General features: G+C 42.7%; 1 protein-coding gene across 1 annotated transcript in view; it reads right to left on the reverse strand.

Annotated features, from left to right (window-relative positions):
• The window catches only part of ADARB2 (adenosine deaminase RNA specific B2 (inactive)), a gene marked incomplete at its 5' end in the record, with an annotated part of 315,984 nt that overhangs the window by 21,603 nt on the left and 276,630 nt on the right, over positions 1 to 17,751 (reverse strand). Inside the window, one exon of the mRNA XM_083866765.1 lies at positions 13,792 to 13,943. Within this exon, the coding sequence (XP_083722891.1) occupies positions 13,792 to 13,943 (152 nt within the window). The remainder of the gene's footprint in view (positions 1 to 13,791; positions 13,944 to 17,751) is intronic.

The following is a 17,751-nucleotide window of genomic DNA, read 5'->3' on the forward strand; positions in this document are numbered from 1 at the left end:
GCTCTATGGACTGCATTAGCTATCTGGGAACTGGTCCATATTTTTCCTGGGACTCTGTGAGGAAACATTATTAAAAAACATGAAACAGTGGTGAGCAGCATTTTTTATTATTAAACCATATAGACGTGGGAAAGGTACCATGAAATTTGGACAACAAAAGTAGAAAGTGATCACTTCTGCTTAGCAAACACATCTAGCTGAACAACAGTGAGAAATGTCTACCAAAACCACTTTGCCTTTGTCTGCACATACTGAGAACTGATGGCACAGCAGAGCAAGATCTCTGCCAAGGAAGCAGTGAAGAGTGACTTAAGAGGCTATTGCTGCTTTGCCTGGTGGAAAGTGTAACTTTAAGCAAACCAGTTCTCTTTTCCTAAGCTTTCCCACAGGTATAATGAAGATAATGATGCTTCCTTCTTATGCAAATTCATTTAAAGGTACTGTTCAACAACTATTTATGAAAAAAAAATGCTATCCTTCCAGGAAAGATCTACCACAGCAGTCTACCTGCTGGAAATCCCTCAGGATAAAATGATTTTTAAATGTTTTCTTCTCCAACTCTTAAGAAAAATATTTTTTTGTTTTGTTACACTTTTCCCATTTCCCATGTCTCTATGCTCTCCTCTCTTTCTCAGCTCCTGCTCTGAACCTCCCCTGTAGGTGCCTTGATCTCCAAGATTATTCTCTTATTCAAGCTATTCAGCATGTTGACACACCCACACTTCCCATACATGCAAAGACACCTATAACTGTTAGGAAATTTTAGTGATTGCAGTATAACATGAGCAGCCCATCATTTTTGTGGCTTTGATTTCACTGCATCAATGTTACCTCAGTGAGGGACAAAGCATCCCACAATACGACGACAGAGATAAGGAGCGAGTTCAGGAGAAAAACAGCATGAGGATTGCAAACTGGGGAATTTAAAGCCAAACATTTTTGAGGAGAGGGATATGAAAGGCTTCTGTGTGTTTGGGGGGGTCTGTTTATTTAATTTGTCATTTGTTTATCTGATCTTCTCAGGACTGAAGGAAGTACAAAGGCCAAAGCACTCTACATCTGGTTGTTCTCACAGCATCTCAACCCCGGACTGCAAGTGTCAGAAACTGAACAATAAAATTTCTAAAAAGCACTTGAAGTGTGCAGGTGCACTGACAGCCTCAGTTTCCAAATGCTCATACTGACACAGCCATGTGTCCAGCTTTGCTCCCTGTCCCTGTGCCCTGCCCAGGGTGCAGCTGAGCAGCTGGTGCTGCCTGATAGGATTCAGGCATTTGTGGCCAGTGCACACTCACCCCAGGACACACCCCCACAGCTCTGATAAGGGGTTTTAGCTGCTCCACTGCTATTAAATTCAATGAATAGGGTGTGACTCAAACCTCATGTCATGCTGCCTGTCTCAGGCTGCTCACATTGCTGGGGTAGTTGGAACACATGCTCCAAAAGATCATCTGTGGCATTTATATAAAATACTAATAACCCAAAGCTCTGAATTCTTTCAGATTGCCAATGATTAAATAAATCTAAATCTGCAACTGGAACACACTGAGTTCCCTTTTAGCATGTCATTAAGTAGTACAGGAAGATATAACCAAAGGAAAAGATGAGTCTCTGAGAGTTTTGCAGTGAAGCTGCAGACAAACTCCAGCACATAAGCTGCTTGTCAGCAGTAAAAAAATGTGGTCCACTTGCTGGCGCAGCCTGCTACGGATCATTTTAATGCAGTCTCAGAAATATATTTATTTATGCATCTTAAAGTCACATACTACAGCCTACTGCTGTTCTGCTGTTCAGTATGATCAAAACATCAGTGAGTATAAGCATTTCTGATCTTCGCTGTGCTGGTTCTCCAACTGCTTAATCTCAGCTAATTGCAGGGGAGAAGGCGTCTGTGGCTGCCACTTCAACCAGAACAAAGTGTCAATTCAAATCAGAATTGGAAAAGACAAATTTAAAAATCATTTGGAGTGGATTTATGATGTGTGCTACACTCAGATGTGGAAATTACTCCTGAGAGTTTCTAAGATTAAAAGGTGCTGGATTAATTACTGGATTAGAAATGTACACAGACAGGTGCCTTGTATTTAAAATCGGTGAAACCCTCTGATTTCAAGCTTCACCCATTATTTTCCTATTTGCTCCAGGACCAGTTCTAGCTCATATGGTAATGAAAAAAGCCACTCCATATTTATTATTTAGTTAAAGAGTGAAGAGGAAATGGACGGTGATTAAACAGAATCACATGAGTAAGGCTCTGTCTGAAATTTTGCATGACTGCCTCAGAGGTTCATTTTCTGTTTCCCTGCTTCAGTGGAGGCTGTTCTCCCTTCAGGAAAGGAGAAATAAAACAGCCTATCTTGCATTCTTTTTCAGTGCTGGATCCTCCCCTCCTTAGCATGGTTTATAAAGCTTCCTTAGAGCAGTGTGAGACAAACGGGTGGAAAGAAGAGTGTTAACATTTGACTGCCTTTGTATTTTGATGGTTATTAGAGATGCACTTTCCTCAACCAGATGCTGACTAAATGTACAGCATTACTATTTCTGGAAGTGTTGAAGTGAGAATCTCAGCACAGTGAACACTTTGGATGTGTCTGCTCTGCTGGGCAGGGTGGCTGGTCAGATAAATCCCTGCTGCAGTGTGTTTTGGTGACCGGCACAAAGCCAGGCTGAAATGCCATGGGTCAGCTTTGGAAAACAAGAAACTTTAGGAGTATTCTGAAATAAGTCAGAATTTGTGAAAAGAAGGGTCTACAGAGCTGCCCCTGCAGTGACTTCAGGGATGGTCGTTCCCAGAAGGGAACACAAGACCCTGTCTTGTACAGGTTAAACAGGATAAAAGCATGTTGAGATGAATCCCAAAGAGTCAAGATATGACTTTTAAATATAGGCTGTGAGGGATATTGCGTCTGAAGGCAGCCCTAGGAGAGATTTGCTTGCTCCCAGAGCCATGTGGCACCCACTGTATTGTTGCAGATTTCATTTCAGATCTAGGTTTAGACAGTGTCATTAACCTGATATACAAATAAAGATGCTGAATATGTACTTTGTATGACGTTACAAACCTGGGACACCTGTAGACTTTGGAACCGAAATTAACATTGGAGATTGAACTTCTTTACCTTTTCCCTTCTCCCTGCCTCTTTCTTGGCTGAAATACTGTCTTTGGACAGTAGTCCCTAACCTGATAGAATCCATGACCTGGTAAATGATGGCATATTATTCTTCTTTTCACTAACTTTCAAATAAAAAATTTCACTCTTTCTACGTCTTCCATATTTTTTCATTTGCCAATAGTTTCTACTGATGTATTGACAAGGTGTGATAGCAGAGTAATTTTGTCTATCCATAGATTATCAATATGTGGCATTTAATCCAGAAGAAGCAGTGAAGAGAAAATTTGAAGTTTGAATCTAGAAGAACAGAAAGGAAATGAAGGCATTGTTTTCCCTTATCTGCTTTAAGTACCTATTAATTATTATTTTTTGATTGAATTGTGGTGTTAGAGGCAGTAACTGTAGGAAGGGTGTAAGAATGGTATTCCAGCATTTTAGGGTTTATCAGTGAGTGTTTTAATGAAAACTTTTCATTTTGGTCCATCAAAATGTCTCCATATTTGATTCCTGAGGGGGAAAATTTCATCTGTTCAGATAACATAGCACTTTTACAATGAGTTCTTATTATTTTTGTAGGTTAATATGAAATGTATTGAAAGCTCATTCTAGACAGAGGTGCCAAAATACTTTCTTTGAACCTGTGCTAGAGCAGAGAATGACACTCTAATGCATGAAATCCATTTTACCATCAGACTAACTTCTAAGTAAGCCTGGACTCTCAGCAGGCTTTAACACCCTGAGAGGAAAAAAAGTCTGAGAGAAATAGCTCAAAGCCTACAAACAGGTTTTCTCTAATGTCTGTCTTCGAGGAATGCCTGGGATCAAAATGTGAGTAACTAGTTAAAATTCACTTTAAAACAATTTGCTGGCAGCAAAGTCATGCACAGCTTCCTCTGAGAGTTATAAATTACTGTTCCAGGCAAGAAGGAATGAGCAGTGCTGGGTCAGGTGTCAGAGAAATTCTTTGTGCCACCTACAAACCCAGGCTGTGGACTCCAGCCTGCTCTGGAGTAGAAAAGCATTAATATGTTGAAGCCAAAAGTACAAGATTTATCAGTGGGATTAAGATTCTGTGCATGTGGCAATCAAGGAAAGTACAACTCAAACACTTCAAGATTATTATTTTTAATTACTAATTGCTCCTCTTGTCTAAAATCAGACATGTCCCACTGAGGCTTTGAAAGTGCAGCTGCTCCCACAGAGCAAAGTTCAGAGATCTGGCAAAGGGCTGTGGTGGGGCTGGAAACTTTCTGAGGAAGAGATTTCTGCCTCTGAAGCCTCCATTAGGCTTGTCACCAGGCAGAGGGGGCCACTAGCTGGGGTCCAGCAAAGCACAGCTCATCTTTGGCAGTGTGCAGAGATGCTGCTTGTTCCCAGGTCAGCAGCTGATCAAAGCCAGTGGCTGGAGGCTGCACGTGGAGAGTGGGATGCTGCATCCATCAGAGACCAGGGGGAACCAGCTGTTCACCCATGTCCTAAGCTGTGCATCATTGTGGTTTTTTTTTTTTTTTTTTTTTTTTTTTTTTTTTTTTTTTTTTTTTTTTTTTTTTTTTTTGTTAATGAGAAATGTTTTCTCTTAAAGCTAGGCTTTGTCTTAGACTTTGTGTGAAAAATATATCAACATCACTGGAACTGCCTATTTGGTGACAATTCTCTCTCCTGCCATGTTTTAATCAAGAAGTTTACACAAACATAAAGAGAACACGTTATTCTTCATAACCCTCTTTCTTTTATCAACAAAACATGCTGTTATTCATGTGGCTTTGGGATTTTGTTACAATTGGGAAATTGAAATCTTCAAGGATGATTTAAGGAAAATGTTGTGGAAGAAGTCAACAAAATATGAAGACAGAAAATGAATCCCATGAGAGAGAAATAAGCAATCTGTCAACAATGTCAACAGATTTCCAGTGACACTGTGGTTGGTATGAGTCTAGAGAGGCTGTAGTTCCTGATGGATCACCAGGTATATTCTAATTCAGCTTCTGGAGCTCTGGAGTCCTATGGTCTTTGGCTGATGAAATTAAATCCTGATCACCAGAAAATGGTTCCTGTTGGCCTTAAAAATCTGGAGATTAAAGTTACTAAATTATTCTGAATAATTTTACTGTAGTGCATAGAATATACAATGTTTTCCATTTTAGTATTCTACTCTCAGCATGAACTACCCTTTCTCAGAGCTGTGATTGCTGGATGCCTTTTATTCCTATTTTACAGGTATAGAAACAGAAATCACCAGAGTGATGTGAGTTGCCCTGGACTGGTTACAGAAGGCAGCTTGCAGGATCATGGTAAGAATTAAATTGCTTGCTACTCATACAGATGCCTTTAGATTTCTCTCCTAAGACTCAAAGAAACTCCCCAGAAGCCTAAGGACTTCCAGAAGTTCCATGAAGATCTTAACTGGACCTGGAGCTGCCTGATAAGCTTTCTAAAACTCAAGTTATGAGTTTTACCTGTAATTCCCACTCAGTAGAAGGGCAAATTAGACTAAATTAGATCTGAGTGGGTGTAGTTTTTACCCACAGAGATTCTTCCCGACTATGGTTTGACATTTTCCACCCAAAAAGTCTGTACCTTCTTTAGGTGCATATCTGCACTAGGCTATGGGATGTTGGAGTGGAATGGGGGAATGTCCAGGAGCATGTGGTCTCTTTTTCCCTGCTGCAGAGAGGGCTTTGGAGACACCACCATTGTTTGGGCTGGACAAATCTGGGAACAAGGAGCTTTTCTTGGTGAAATTTTCTACTGCTATTCTGAAAACTTCTCAGGCATGGTCTTTTGCTGATTAATGTAGCCTTTTTATCACATCTGAACATTGCATCCAAATGCAGTGTTTTACAAAGCAGCAAAACCCATAACAAAGCAGAATCAATAAATACAGTGCAATGCCCTTTGGCGATTCAAGCATTCTGTTAAAATTAGAATCTGATTATAGCTGTGGAAACCTGTTTTCCTGAATCCTAACAAACACATTTTGCTTTACATGAAAGCTTTTCAAAGCTGTGGCCAATGCTGGCTCTGAGCAATCCATACTTTTTCAGCATATTCTTTCTCTTTTCCTGGATAGACACACACTGCACTGACACATACTTCTAAAAATCTTATTTTCTACTTTAAACTCCCCCTGAAACAACAAAACTCAAATAAGTAAAAGCAGCCAAGAATATCACAAGGAGAAGGAATTGGGACATTTTTAATGCATTGTCAAAGGCAAAGAGTTTTCTCATGATGTGTCAGTTCTGGCAAAGTTTTAAAATGGAGAGTTAAAAAAGAGCTGTCTAGCTCAGCTGAGAGGGAATTCACTGATCCAGGACTTGGGAGACAGAGATTCAAGTTTTCATTTGATTCTAAATGGCCTTGAATGAAAAAGCTTACCCTGAACCAGGCATGGGAGGAAATGAAACAGGGTTTTTCTACCTCTTGTTACTGATGACCAGGAAATAAGAGAAATGTAAGATGGGATCCTAGTTTCACACTATTACTTTCTTTTAAATTTTGCCTGACAGGTTTTGATTTTTTTCCAGCCAATCAGTACTTTGAGACCTGAAAACTGTTTATGAAGTGAAGTTGTTATTCACCAGTCAGTTTTAGCGAAACTTCACTAAGAACCTAACTACCCAGGCTGGTGGTGATTAATAATGGAATATAAAACAACAGCAAACTTTTACAGGTTGATTAATTGTACTGAAAGCTTCAGGACCCCAGTGTAGTGAAATGAGAGCCTCTTTCCAAGGTGCATCCTGGGCTCTAGCACGCTAATACCAACAATAAAACCATGAGTGCTTTCACAGCTCTCCTAAGCCTGGACACTGGTTTCTCTGGCAGGTTTAAGGGCTAGAACTGACCTTTGGGACTGGCAAAAGGTTTAGCATGACAGGTTGTGTAAGGAATCAGACCTCTCCTTTGGGTTATCAAAAATGATGGGGTTTCCAGACATGTGCACCATATATTTGCAGACCCTCTGGCACTGCTGATCTGTCTGAGCAATGGGACCACCTGAGCATCAAGACGCAACAGCTGCTGCTGCAGCTTTTCCCTCAGGTGGCTTCAGAAGGGCTCAGGGTTCACAGCAACGGGCTTGGCCCACTCACTGTCTCCATTCTGGTACCTCTGACAGGAATTTTCCCTCCTTTTTCCATTCTCTCCCTTCCCTGCAGCCTTGGATGAGCAGAGAGTGAGTAGGAGAGGCTGGGGGAGGAAAAGCTTCTTGCAGCTCTGGAGATGGCTCCAACCAGTGCCTGCAGGTCCTGTGTGGGTGTTGTGCATTGGAAGAAGCAGAGGGGCTTCATCATCCTGAGAGTTTCCCCACCCCTCACAGGCTTTATGTTGCTGTCTCTCACCCACTTCCCCATCACAGCTGAACATCACAGACCCACTTTCCCTCAAACTTTCCCATCCTCACTGTGGCCCTCCTGTCCCAGGGTCCCACTGATCCCTCTCAGCCACACTTTCTTCTCCTGAAATCCCTTTGCCCACCTTCCCCAGAAGAAGAAAGTTCCTCCACAGTGGCAGCATGGATTTTTTTAGATGCTGGAAGGAAATCTTTGAACTGTCTGCAGCTCCATTTCCACACCTGGAAAGCCCTGAGATAAATCAGATCATTGCTCAGACCTGCAGTGCTTGTGGTACAAAGGACCACCACAGCTGGGCTGGGCTCTGCTGTCATCTTTGCCCACCCTGACCAGGAGCACACTTCACCTCTGCTCCAGCCATGGGTGAAATGTGTAAGTGAAGAAGAGAATTAAGAGGGAGAATTAAGAGGAGACACAGGGAACTGTCCTGTGACCATGCTTTCCCTACAAAGCTAACTTGAGTGAAAACAATAACACTGAAACAGCATTTCAGCAGCCTGGGAAGATCAAGTTAGAAAACAGGACAATTACATATAAACCTAGTGCCTGCTAACAGGCCTGAGCAGGGACACAAGCTCCTTGACAGACCAGCCTCTAGTCAGCTGTAGAAAGTTGCTGCATTTCCTCTTTTTGGTAAATTTACTTTGGTAAATTGAGGCTGGGTGAGTGGCACAAGCAGAAGGGGCCATTGCTACCATGGAATGTGACCTCAAAGGAGGCTGACAAAAGGTGCTGTGCTCATACCTGAACCCAAACCTTTTGGATAAGACCCAGTTAAGTCTTAATGAAGTGAAAGGACAATCTCCTTCCACCCTCTTTAATACTAATTCCCTAGCCTGTGAAGTAATGCAAGAGCCTCTTGCTGTATCTGCAATTTCTGCAGCATCTTTTATATGACAAAGCAATCTGGGCTGACCACAATAATTCATCCAGTGCTAGGATTATTTCTCCTGAGGCAGGATTCAGCACTTCAGCCTACAGTGGTGCCTGCATTTTTTTAGTTTCCTGTTACTTCTGGGCATGGTTCTCTATGATAATTTTTTTTCTGAGATCCCCCAAGGTATTGTTCTGCTCAGTCACATGAAAAATAGGAAAATAATGCACCTTCATCCCAGTTCCACAGATGGGCCATTCATCAGCATAAAATCAACTCTATAGCCTAGGAGGAAACTGCTCCATGCACCAAATACCTACGAATCTCCAAGATGGTTTCCCAAGCTGCATCAGGCCAGCAGCTGTGACAGAGAGATGCAATGCAGGGGAGCACTTGTGCAATGAGAACAAAAAAATAATGTCCAAGTCCAAGGGATGACCTATGGTTATCCTCAATTTTTGTACTGGGAAAATCTATCACTTTCTTAGAACCTGAATTTTCTTGTAGTTCCAGATATCTATTTTCTTTTCAGATCACTGAGTTACTCAGATGGTTCTTCTTGAAGTGCTTTCCCCTTTTACCACCTATTTACAAGAACAAATTTTGTCCATTTAACCAAACATAAGATTGGCAAAAGGAAGGCAGAGATTTCTTCCCCTTGCACATCCAGAAATGTTTACCAAACCCAATGGTTTGGGGAGTCATTCTAGCCCAGTTACTGACATAAATATCCTCAATGAATTTCCATCCTGATAACTCCCTGCAGGACACTGAATGCTGAGCTCTGGGGCTGAGACTTTCACAACAGTTTTAGGAGATCATCAGACTCCTTAGAGGATCTCTGTGTGAATCTGTCCTTCTCCAGCCAGTCTGCTCAGGACATGACTTTCAGAGATCTGGTTTGGAGATGGCACAACCTGGGTCAGCCCTATCTGAACACAGAGTGCTGTGTTACCGGTGTGAGCAGGGCACCCCTTCACAGCAGCCTTGGATTTGGGGGTTAACAGCATTTTTTTTCTGAGAATGTAAAATCCAGCAGCCAGAACCACAAGCAGGGAAAGCACAGGCCTGCCCAGTGAAAGCACACTTGAAGTAGAGAGCACAAATATGTCTTCCTGGGTACTCTTCAGCTGCCCAACTCTCTGCAAACTGCAGTGCACATCTCCTCATCACATCACCTACCAAGGCAATGATCCGGCTCACATGGTTGCAAGCGGGTCCTGCCTAGATGAGAGTTCTGTCAAATGTGTGTGCATGAGAGCTTCAGCACAGCTGTAGGTTAATAGACAAGCAGGAGAAAAACCCCATGTGGAGCAGATGCAATGGTGTGTTTCAGACCTAAAGGAAGTGTGGGATAAAACAGGAGCTGGGCTATCAGGGAGTCAATGGCACAAGGCAATACAGCATGTTAGTGAGAGATAGAAAAGCAGCCCAGGGGAGAAGAACTGACACAAGCCCTGGGGCAGATTCTGTTTGTCTCTTTGGTGATCCATGTAGTGAAAGAGAGCACATCTCTAGAAAAAAGATGGACAATGAGGTAAAGTACTGCCAGGGAAGGGGGAGTGGGAAAGTAGGGGATTTTTTTTCAGCTCAAATTTTCAAGCAATTCATTTTGCTTTTCAAGAGACTTAAAAAAAGGCCAATGAGTCAAGAAGCACTAAATTAGCTAGGATAGTGCTCTAGCAAATCAAGGGCTTGATTATTATGTGGTTTGCCCTAGATTTAGGAGAAAGTGCAAAATATGACCAAATACTACAGGGTGAGATGCCCCCAGGGCTCTACCTCATGAGCTAGAGTGTGTGTGCCATAATGGGGAACAGCAGCCCCCTTAGGCCCTTCAGGAAACTCATGTTAACTTGATGATACTGATATACTGATCTGATATGATATGATATGGTGATACTGCACTTGGGAAAGCTCAGAAATCCAGGCATCCCTGGCTCAGATGTACATGAAGAGAGAAGGCACCAGAAAGGGAGATGTCCCAGGCTCCCTGACCTGCAGCACTGAACTGAAGGAGGGGAAGAAGCTGTGTCAGTGAAGGAGCAATTAGAGTTGTGAGGACACCAGGAACATGTTTTTGTCACATAGTTGTGCTACAATCTTGAGGCTGACCTTGAAAATAGGATGGAAAGGGTCTTGGGAGAGAATGAGCCAGGACAAACCCATAAAAGGCATCTGAAACTCCTGTGGCATTTCCCAGTCTCATATTCCTGCAACACCACTGACCCTGGCTGGTCTCCTCTCCTGCTCAAAGCTGCTCTTGCCTCTTCCCCATCTCTCTCAGATTCTACCTTCTTCCAAAGCTCTGACTTCACTTCCTGTAAACTCACTCAACCTCTTGACCTACAGGCACCAAAAAAGAGTTAGAAAACCCCTCCCTTGCTTAAAGCAGCCTGGTCCAACTGGATTTTGTCTCTCTTTTAGAGCTGCCTAAGGATGTTATCAACAAACAAGTCATCTTACCTCGGATTCAAGAAGGCCATTTCTTCAAATTAAAGTATGATTTTATCTCTTTGTTCTTAATCTCTTACTTTCCTGCAAGAAGCTGGCAAGGGTGTGGGCTCCCTGGACCTCTCCTCTGCATTGCAGCTGCCAGACGCTTTTACACTTGTCACAAACTTGGTGCTCTGCTCTATCCAGTAAGAAGTAAGCCAGCTTACATCCTCCCTTACCAGAACAAAGCTCATAAGAAGGAAATGTGAGGCCTCCCTGAGGGTGCTGGAAAGACACGGTGGATAATAGGAAATTTTTGGAAGGAGATTTGAGAAGTGTATTTTACTCACTCCCTGTATTGATAAAGGCTTATCATATTCCTTCTCAAAACCAGGAACCACATGGTGAGACATCGTTTTTAAATGTTAATGCATCTTTGGAGAATAATCAGTAATGTTTGATGGCTTGTGCTAGCTCTAGGAGAGGTTTCTTTGTTGTTTAAGAAATGAAACAGCATTCATCTGGAGTTTCTTGTCATTACTGGATGAAAGAAAGGTTATTTCTTTAGGAAAAAAAAAGAGGAAAGAGAAGATCTGAATGATAAACATTATAAAATACTTATCTTCCCAGATGTCTCTGGGATAATGTGAGCTGAAAGGAAATGCTTATCTCACTGAAGGACAGCTTTTGGCAACATGGCTTTCTACACAGTGCTAAATTATTTTAAGAGCACAGGACAAAGGTAGAGGGATCTGTTTAAAAGAGTGAATTATGAGCCAGGTGTAATATCTCTTCAGGTCCTGCTACTGAATCACTGCATAACCTTGGCTAAACCACACAGACCTTTCTGCCTCAGCTTCTGCTTGGGAGAATAATTGGTGTAATACCCAACAGGAAAATTATTTTCATTATTATCTACAAGTTTACTGTCTGTACCATGTACTGTGTGATTATATATTTTTAAACACAGCTGCTTGTATATCTTGTTATCTACAGAAGCATTCCCTCATTAGCTGGGAGATTTATCTGGTCTTTGAAGAAATCCATGAGCCAAGCAGGGTTCACCTCCAGGGCTGGGTTCAGCTGCATATAATCAGGCAGCACGGGCTGACTTCCTCATGCCAAGAAGAGCAGAATCCAGCCTGGACAGCCTCTGGTTGCTCTTGAGAAGGGACCAAATTTTAAAAGTAATTACAGATTTTGGTGCTTCTGATTGTGATGTCAGCTAAGGAGTGCCCCAGGAAACCTGCCTTCTGGAAAACATGAGTACCTTTAACCAAACATAAGGCCTTTTTAGATATCTCTTGATGTACCTATATAGTGGGAGGCAAAATATCACTGTTGTTTTTTGTTATTCATAAGCACTCCCTTTTTTATTTTTAATTTTGATTTAATATGATGCTATGTCTTTTCATTTTGTTAATGTCAGGAATTCATTGATCTGATTTTGAGTTTTAAGCATTTATTTGCTTTTGTTCATTTTATAAACCCTGCTGACACAATGCAGAAATCATGTCAGGCAAGGACCACATTTCTTTCCTGAATAGGTGCATTCTGCTTTCTTGCCCCAGCAAGCTGCTGTTTCACATGTGAAAAAAAAATCTAGTCTGGGCAGAATAATACCTAATCATTAATAAATAACTTATACAAATAAGAAAGCACAAAAGAGTGAAACTGCAGTCTGATGGATTTGCCTGTGAGGAAGTGAGGTCGTTGTGTGACCTTGGGTGATTAATTTTACATTCCCATGTCTGTGCTTCCTCCTCCATCCATTCTTTTGTCTTGCCTGCCTCACATTCAAGGTAGTCAGGGCAAGGAATATTTCTCATTATGTGTACATTTTGCAGGCAGCACTACAGGCTTTTCAGCACTGTAAAATACACGTATGAGAAACAGTAGCTGGGGCAGAGATAAGAGAGTAGTGTGTGCCTCTCTTGTGCATTGGATCATGGGGTGACAGGGATGTGATAACAAGCCACAGATCTCTGGATCCCTGCCCCTTGCTGGGGGCATTCCATGTGGCTAGGCAGGGACAAAGCTGGGGCAGTGGGGAACCAACAAGGATGTGCCTCTGCCCTGGCAGGGTAAGGACTGGGACATGCATGTTTGGGGAGTGACAAGGGGACAGTGCTGGGTCATGGTGGAGATGGGATTTGTCATCATGGACAACAAGCTCTGCAGGTCTGCTGGTGGTACACACTGGCTCAAGACCTGATTTATCTCATTTGCAGGATCACCTCTAGAGAAGAAAACCCTGGGAAATCATGTGTTTCCTTGAATGCCATAGGTATGATTCCAAGGACTCTAAGGGTGACCTGGTGGACTCCAACAAACCCACCTGCCCTGCAGTGACCATGCAGTGACCATGCAGTATATGTGACATAGGCAGGATGGCTTTGGAAGGATCACTTCCATAAGGGTCTTGCCATTATTTGCTGCAAGTGCAGGTGATATTTGGAGAGAGTCTGATGAACAATCAACACTACAGATGTGCTGTATCATATATCATATCAGTGCTCTACTTCAGACTCCAGCAGCCTGTTATAGTGAAAATGCAACCCTTCAACCTATATATACTCTGTGAACCCTGAGAAGAGTCTATGCATCTTCAGTTAGAGCCCTGATCCTCTGGTCCAGCCTCTGGCTGTGGCTTCAAGGATCTCTTTGATCACAAGGATGCTTTCCAAAACACTAATTTACTTTTAGGGTTGTATGCATCAAGCAGGAAATGCAGTGATGTATTCCCCAGCAGAGCCACGGAGCCCCAGGTGTGGGGAGCTGTCTTGCCCAGCACTGATTTCCCCAGCAAACAGGACCAACAACCAGTTCCACAGACAGACAGACACACACTCCCTAAAGCCTGTAGTGTTTTTGCTCTCAAGTGAAACGCTTTCACCAGCAAAGAAAGAGAGCAAGAAGGATCTTAAAAAAAAATAAAAAAAATAAAAAACGAAACCAAAAAGAGACAAAACACATGCAAAGGAGGAAAGGGAGAGGGGAGGGGTCTCCTTACAGTCGGTGGTGATCTCGTAGGGGGAGTGCAGGCGCGCGTCTCCGCAGGGGGAGGTGCTGACGTACAGGTGGAACAGGATGTTCTCCCGCAGCCTGAAGCCTCCTTCTTTTAACCGCACGAAGATTGATCGTTCCCAGTCTTCCCGCCGTTTGCTACGATCACAAAAGAGGTTCCAGGTCATTTGTTACATGCCAAATCAGAAACATTTCTCTGCTCTCTCTCCTTTTCTCCCTCTGCTTGTTTGTTTGTTTTTATTAGCACCCGGCATCGTATATTTTGCCTAGTGACAACAAGAGAGAAACGATAAGCTTCTCCAGGTGAAGGAACGTGTGAAGGAGGTCAAAACTGCCAGAGGGCTTTTGGCTTACTTACCTAAGATATATTCTAATGATAAAATGTGGATTTTTGAAGCATAACTCTCCTTCCTCACATGCACGGATGCATAAACACACTGATTTTAAAGTGGTTCTGGTACATGAAGAAATGAGTTCTCTTAGGCTCTTATGTGAACACATCAGCTCTGCTGATCACAGTGCTTAGGCACATGGTAGAATCCCATTAACATCAATCACCACAGCTGAGATGTGTGTTCATATGCTCCACTGAAAAGGGCCTCTAAGGAGGCACCCAAATTTTATATCCACTGCAAGCCTTCCCTGCTCCCCAGGTGTTGCTCTTTCCCCCCATTCAACCAGAGCCACCTACAATGCTCCACCTAAGGCCAGCAGGGTCCTCTTGGTCACTTGGCATTTTTGGAAATCAGAAGCCATCTTAAGAAGGGTGGACAAAACTTGTGTGGGCTTTTCTCAGCTGAGTTGAAAAAGCTACTTATTGAGATGAAGCTTTTATCTTTGCAGTGGTTCAGCAGCTAGATGGGGATGCAGTGCACAAATTCCATTAGCAACAGCTGCCCGGGAGGCCAAACCCTCCCAGTGCTGCCGTTTGCAGCAACAGCACAGCACTAAGGCTCTGCTGCTGTGCAGTTCCTCCAATGAGTTACATTTGGGAAGATATGGGTGATTTCTCTGACAGACAGCTGCCTCTAATATGTATATTTGGGCGATGGTCACGATTATAATTCTGAAGGTGAAAATGTGATTGGTGAAATTATGTTGAGACTCCTTTCCTAATGGCCTGGCCCTTCCCCCAAAAACTCAAGGGTCTTTTTTGGAGGAATATCTCTGAACAGAACAGCACCTGCAGGTAATGATTTTCCTGGGATGCTGTTAATAAGGTGGAATCCCACCCGTTTAATTCACTACAGGACAGCCCATTAACCAAGGCGATTTCTGCCTGTGTCTCTGCCGCCTGATAGTGCAAGCAGGGGTGCTTTTTACTCAGCCTGTGAGCGAGTCCTTGGCTTTCATCCAAGCTGCCTCTGCCTGTTTTCTCCCAGTGCAGCCTCTGTGCTATTGAAGCTGTTTGGCTGTCACTCTTCCATGGTTTGGGTGTTTTGTCATTTTTTGATGCCAGGATGCGTTTGCTGTCAGGAGGAATTTACAGGCACATTAGCTCGCCTGTCAGGGACAGGGAGCCACACTGGCTGCCGAGCTGGGGCTGCCACATGCAGCTCCTTCATTTTCTGCTGGCTGTGGTGGAATTTCCCAACTGCACTAATTATATTATCGCCCTGATACAAGCCTCTGAAATAATAAAATCTCTGTAAGTCCTGCTGCTTGGACTTTAGAGCAATTGCAGGTAGTTTTAAATAATTCACTGCAAAATCAGCTGGGAGAATACAAAGCTGTGCAGTCCAAATGCCTGCTATTATTACATTAAATCTCACCAGAGTGTGGGGGGGCAGCTAACAGTACTTGGAGACAGTTGCTATGTAGGGTTGGAGCAGTCATGCTTTGGGCTGGATTTCAGGAGTTCAGCTTCCATCCTGTTTTCAGTGGTCATTGTTTTTCACTGATTAACCTTGCTCTCTTACCTCTTCATGAGCACCAGCAAGGGTCTGTGGCCAGCGTGGCTGCCAGGTTGGGTGATAGACAGCTCCCCTAAAAATAGTTGGCAGGGCTGGAGGGCAAGGCAGCTTGACTCTCTCTTCCAGCAGGCTGAAGTTCTTCATATCACAGGGTCCTGACCTGCCTTTGGGATGGTTTTTTAGGATCTGAACTCAAACATGAGGTTCATTCCTGCACTGTGGCTGAAGGCTTCATAACAAAACTCAGCGAGTATCTTTGGGAAAGAGTTTGGGTTGCAATACCACCTGCCATGGCTTAATAAAGATTCTTGTGCATGGGATGCTTGGTGTATTTCAAAAGCCAGGGGGATCCAGGAATCTTGTAAAAATGGTCCAGGTAAAGCATGAGATGCACTTCTGCAAAGTCACCTCTACCACCAGTACCCTTGTGCCTTGCCTCTGGGACAGGTGTTTTGAACTGTGAGAGGAAAGATCACTTTGCAGTAGCTGTTCTTTAGAATGTCCTTTGCACAGCCATACACTGCACAAAACAATGGAGAGAGGAGCCCACAGTGAGCCTAAAGATGCCATTCATTCAGGGGATGTCATTTAAGTGTCATTTCTGCAGGCTGACAGTGGCTAAAAGAGCAGAATTCATCCCTAAACCTTTGCCTGTTATGAATTTCTGTGGGAGTTGGGCTTTGAGGCTCATTCAAGAGGAACATTTAAAAATGTGCTAAATTCTAATCTTTTGCTTAAGTTCATTATTCAATATAACACATGCCCATGTTTTGAGCTGACTTCAAGAAGACACTTAAGCACTTGCTTTCAGTTCAATATATGTTAAGCATTTTGATGAAACAAAGTCTGACAAGCAGAGGACCTGTTTTTAGCATGTAAATGTATGTACAGGAAGTTCCTAGTACTACATACTACAAGAGAGCATCCTAGAGAAACTAACAATAGCCTTAGTAGATGTGTAACATCTGCAGCTGATTTTCCTGGAAAAAATAACTTAACTGGACTGGATTTAGGCTATTCCTTGCTTTTCATGTATAAACTAAACAGTGGTTTGCATCTGACTTGCTGAAATAGCTTACCTGCTGGTAAAATCATCTCCCTGGCACCTGAAGGGTGCCCTACAGCAGCAAGCCTGCTATGGTGCTGATTTATTTTAAGGATACTCTATTAATTTTACTTCTCTTTAAAAAGAAGAGATGCATTTTCTTTTCTTCCCTATTCGCCAGTGGGTGTAAATAATACTGAAAATGATGTCAATTTTCCTACTACCATTGCAAGAGAATCAGACTATCATATTTGTGTGCTTTTTGCTGGAGATTCTTAGAAAAAGCTTCTCAAAAGGTCTTTCTTGTCCTTCTTTTGAACATCTGAAAATTTACGTCTTACTTCTCATCTCTTTCGTGAAAGTCTGGAGAACTGGAGGATTATGGTTGTCATAAAAATGAAATCTGGGAGGGCTAAGGGTTTTAATCAGACTGGTTAGCAGCTGACAGGTTTTAGTTGTGCTTTTAGCTTTTATTTAACTCAAGCTCTAGACAATGAATTGATGAAAGAAAGTTTCCTTTTGAAGTATTTGTCACTCTTGCTTCTTAGAGAGGATAAAGTTCCCATTCTGGAACTCTTTTCCAAGAAAAGTCAGGAAGTCACACCTCTAATATTTAGCAATAAGAAGAGAAGGGGGAAAAGTAATTTGCATATTGCTGCAGCATTGGGTTGCAGATGGAATTGTTCTGCAGCTTAAATATGTGAAGAAGTTACTGTATTATCTCTTTAGAGAAATGGAAAAAAAAATTCCCCAGCACATGGCAGTTCATCTCACCCCCCAGTAGATACCTGAACAGAAGGTACCTGAATAGAACCTGCTGAATTCCACCTCAGAGATGCTCATTTCTCTCCACTGCTGATCAAAGGAGCCTTGGGGATCTGGGTAACACATGACTGCCAAGAAGTAAATTAATTTCAGTGAATCTCTCTCTCCTGGCCATTAGTTTTATATCCTGGCCCTTGCTTTCTCCAACTTGCTTGCCCTTGAT

Source organism: Zosterops lateralis (genome assembly GCF_965231275.1).
Source record: "Zosterops lateralis genome assembly, chromosome: 1".
In the NCBI taxonomy this organism is placed as follows: domain Eukaryota; kingdom Metazoa; phylum Chordata; class Aves; order Passeriformes; family Zosteropidae; genus Zosterops; species Zosterops lateralis.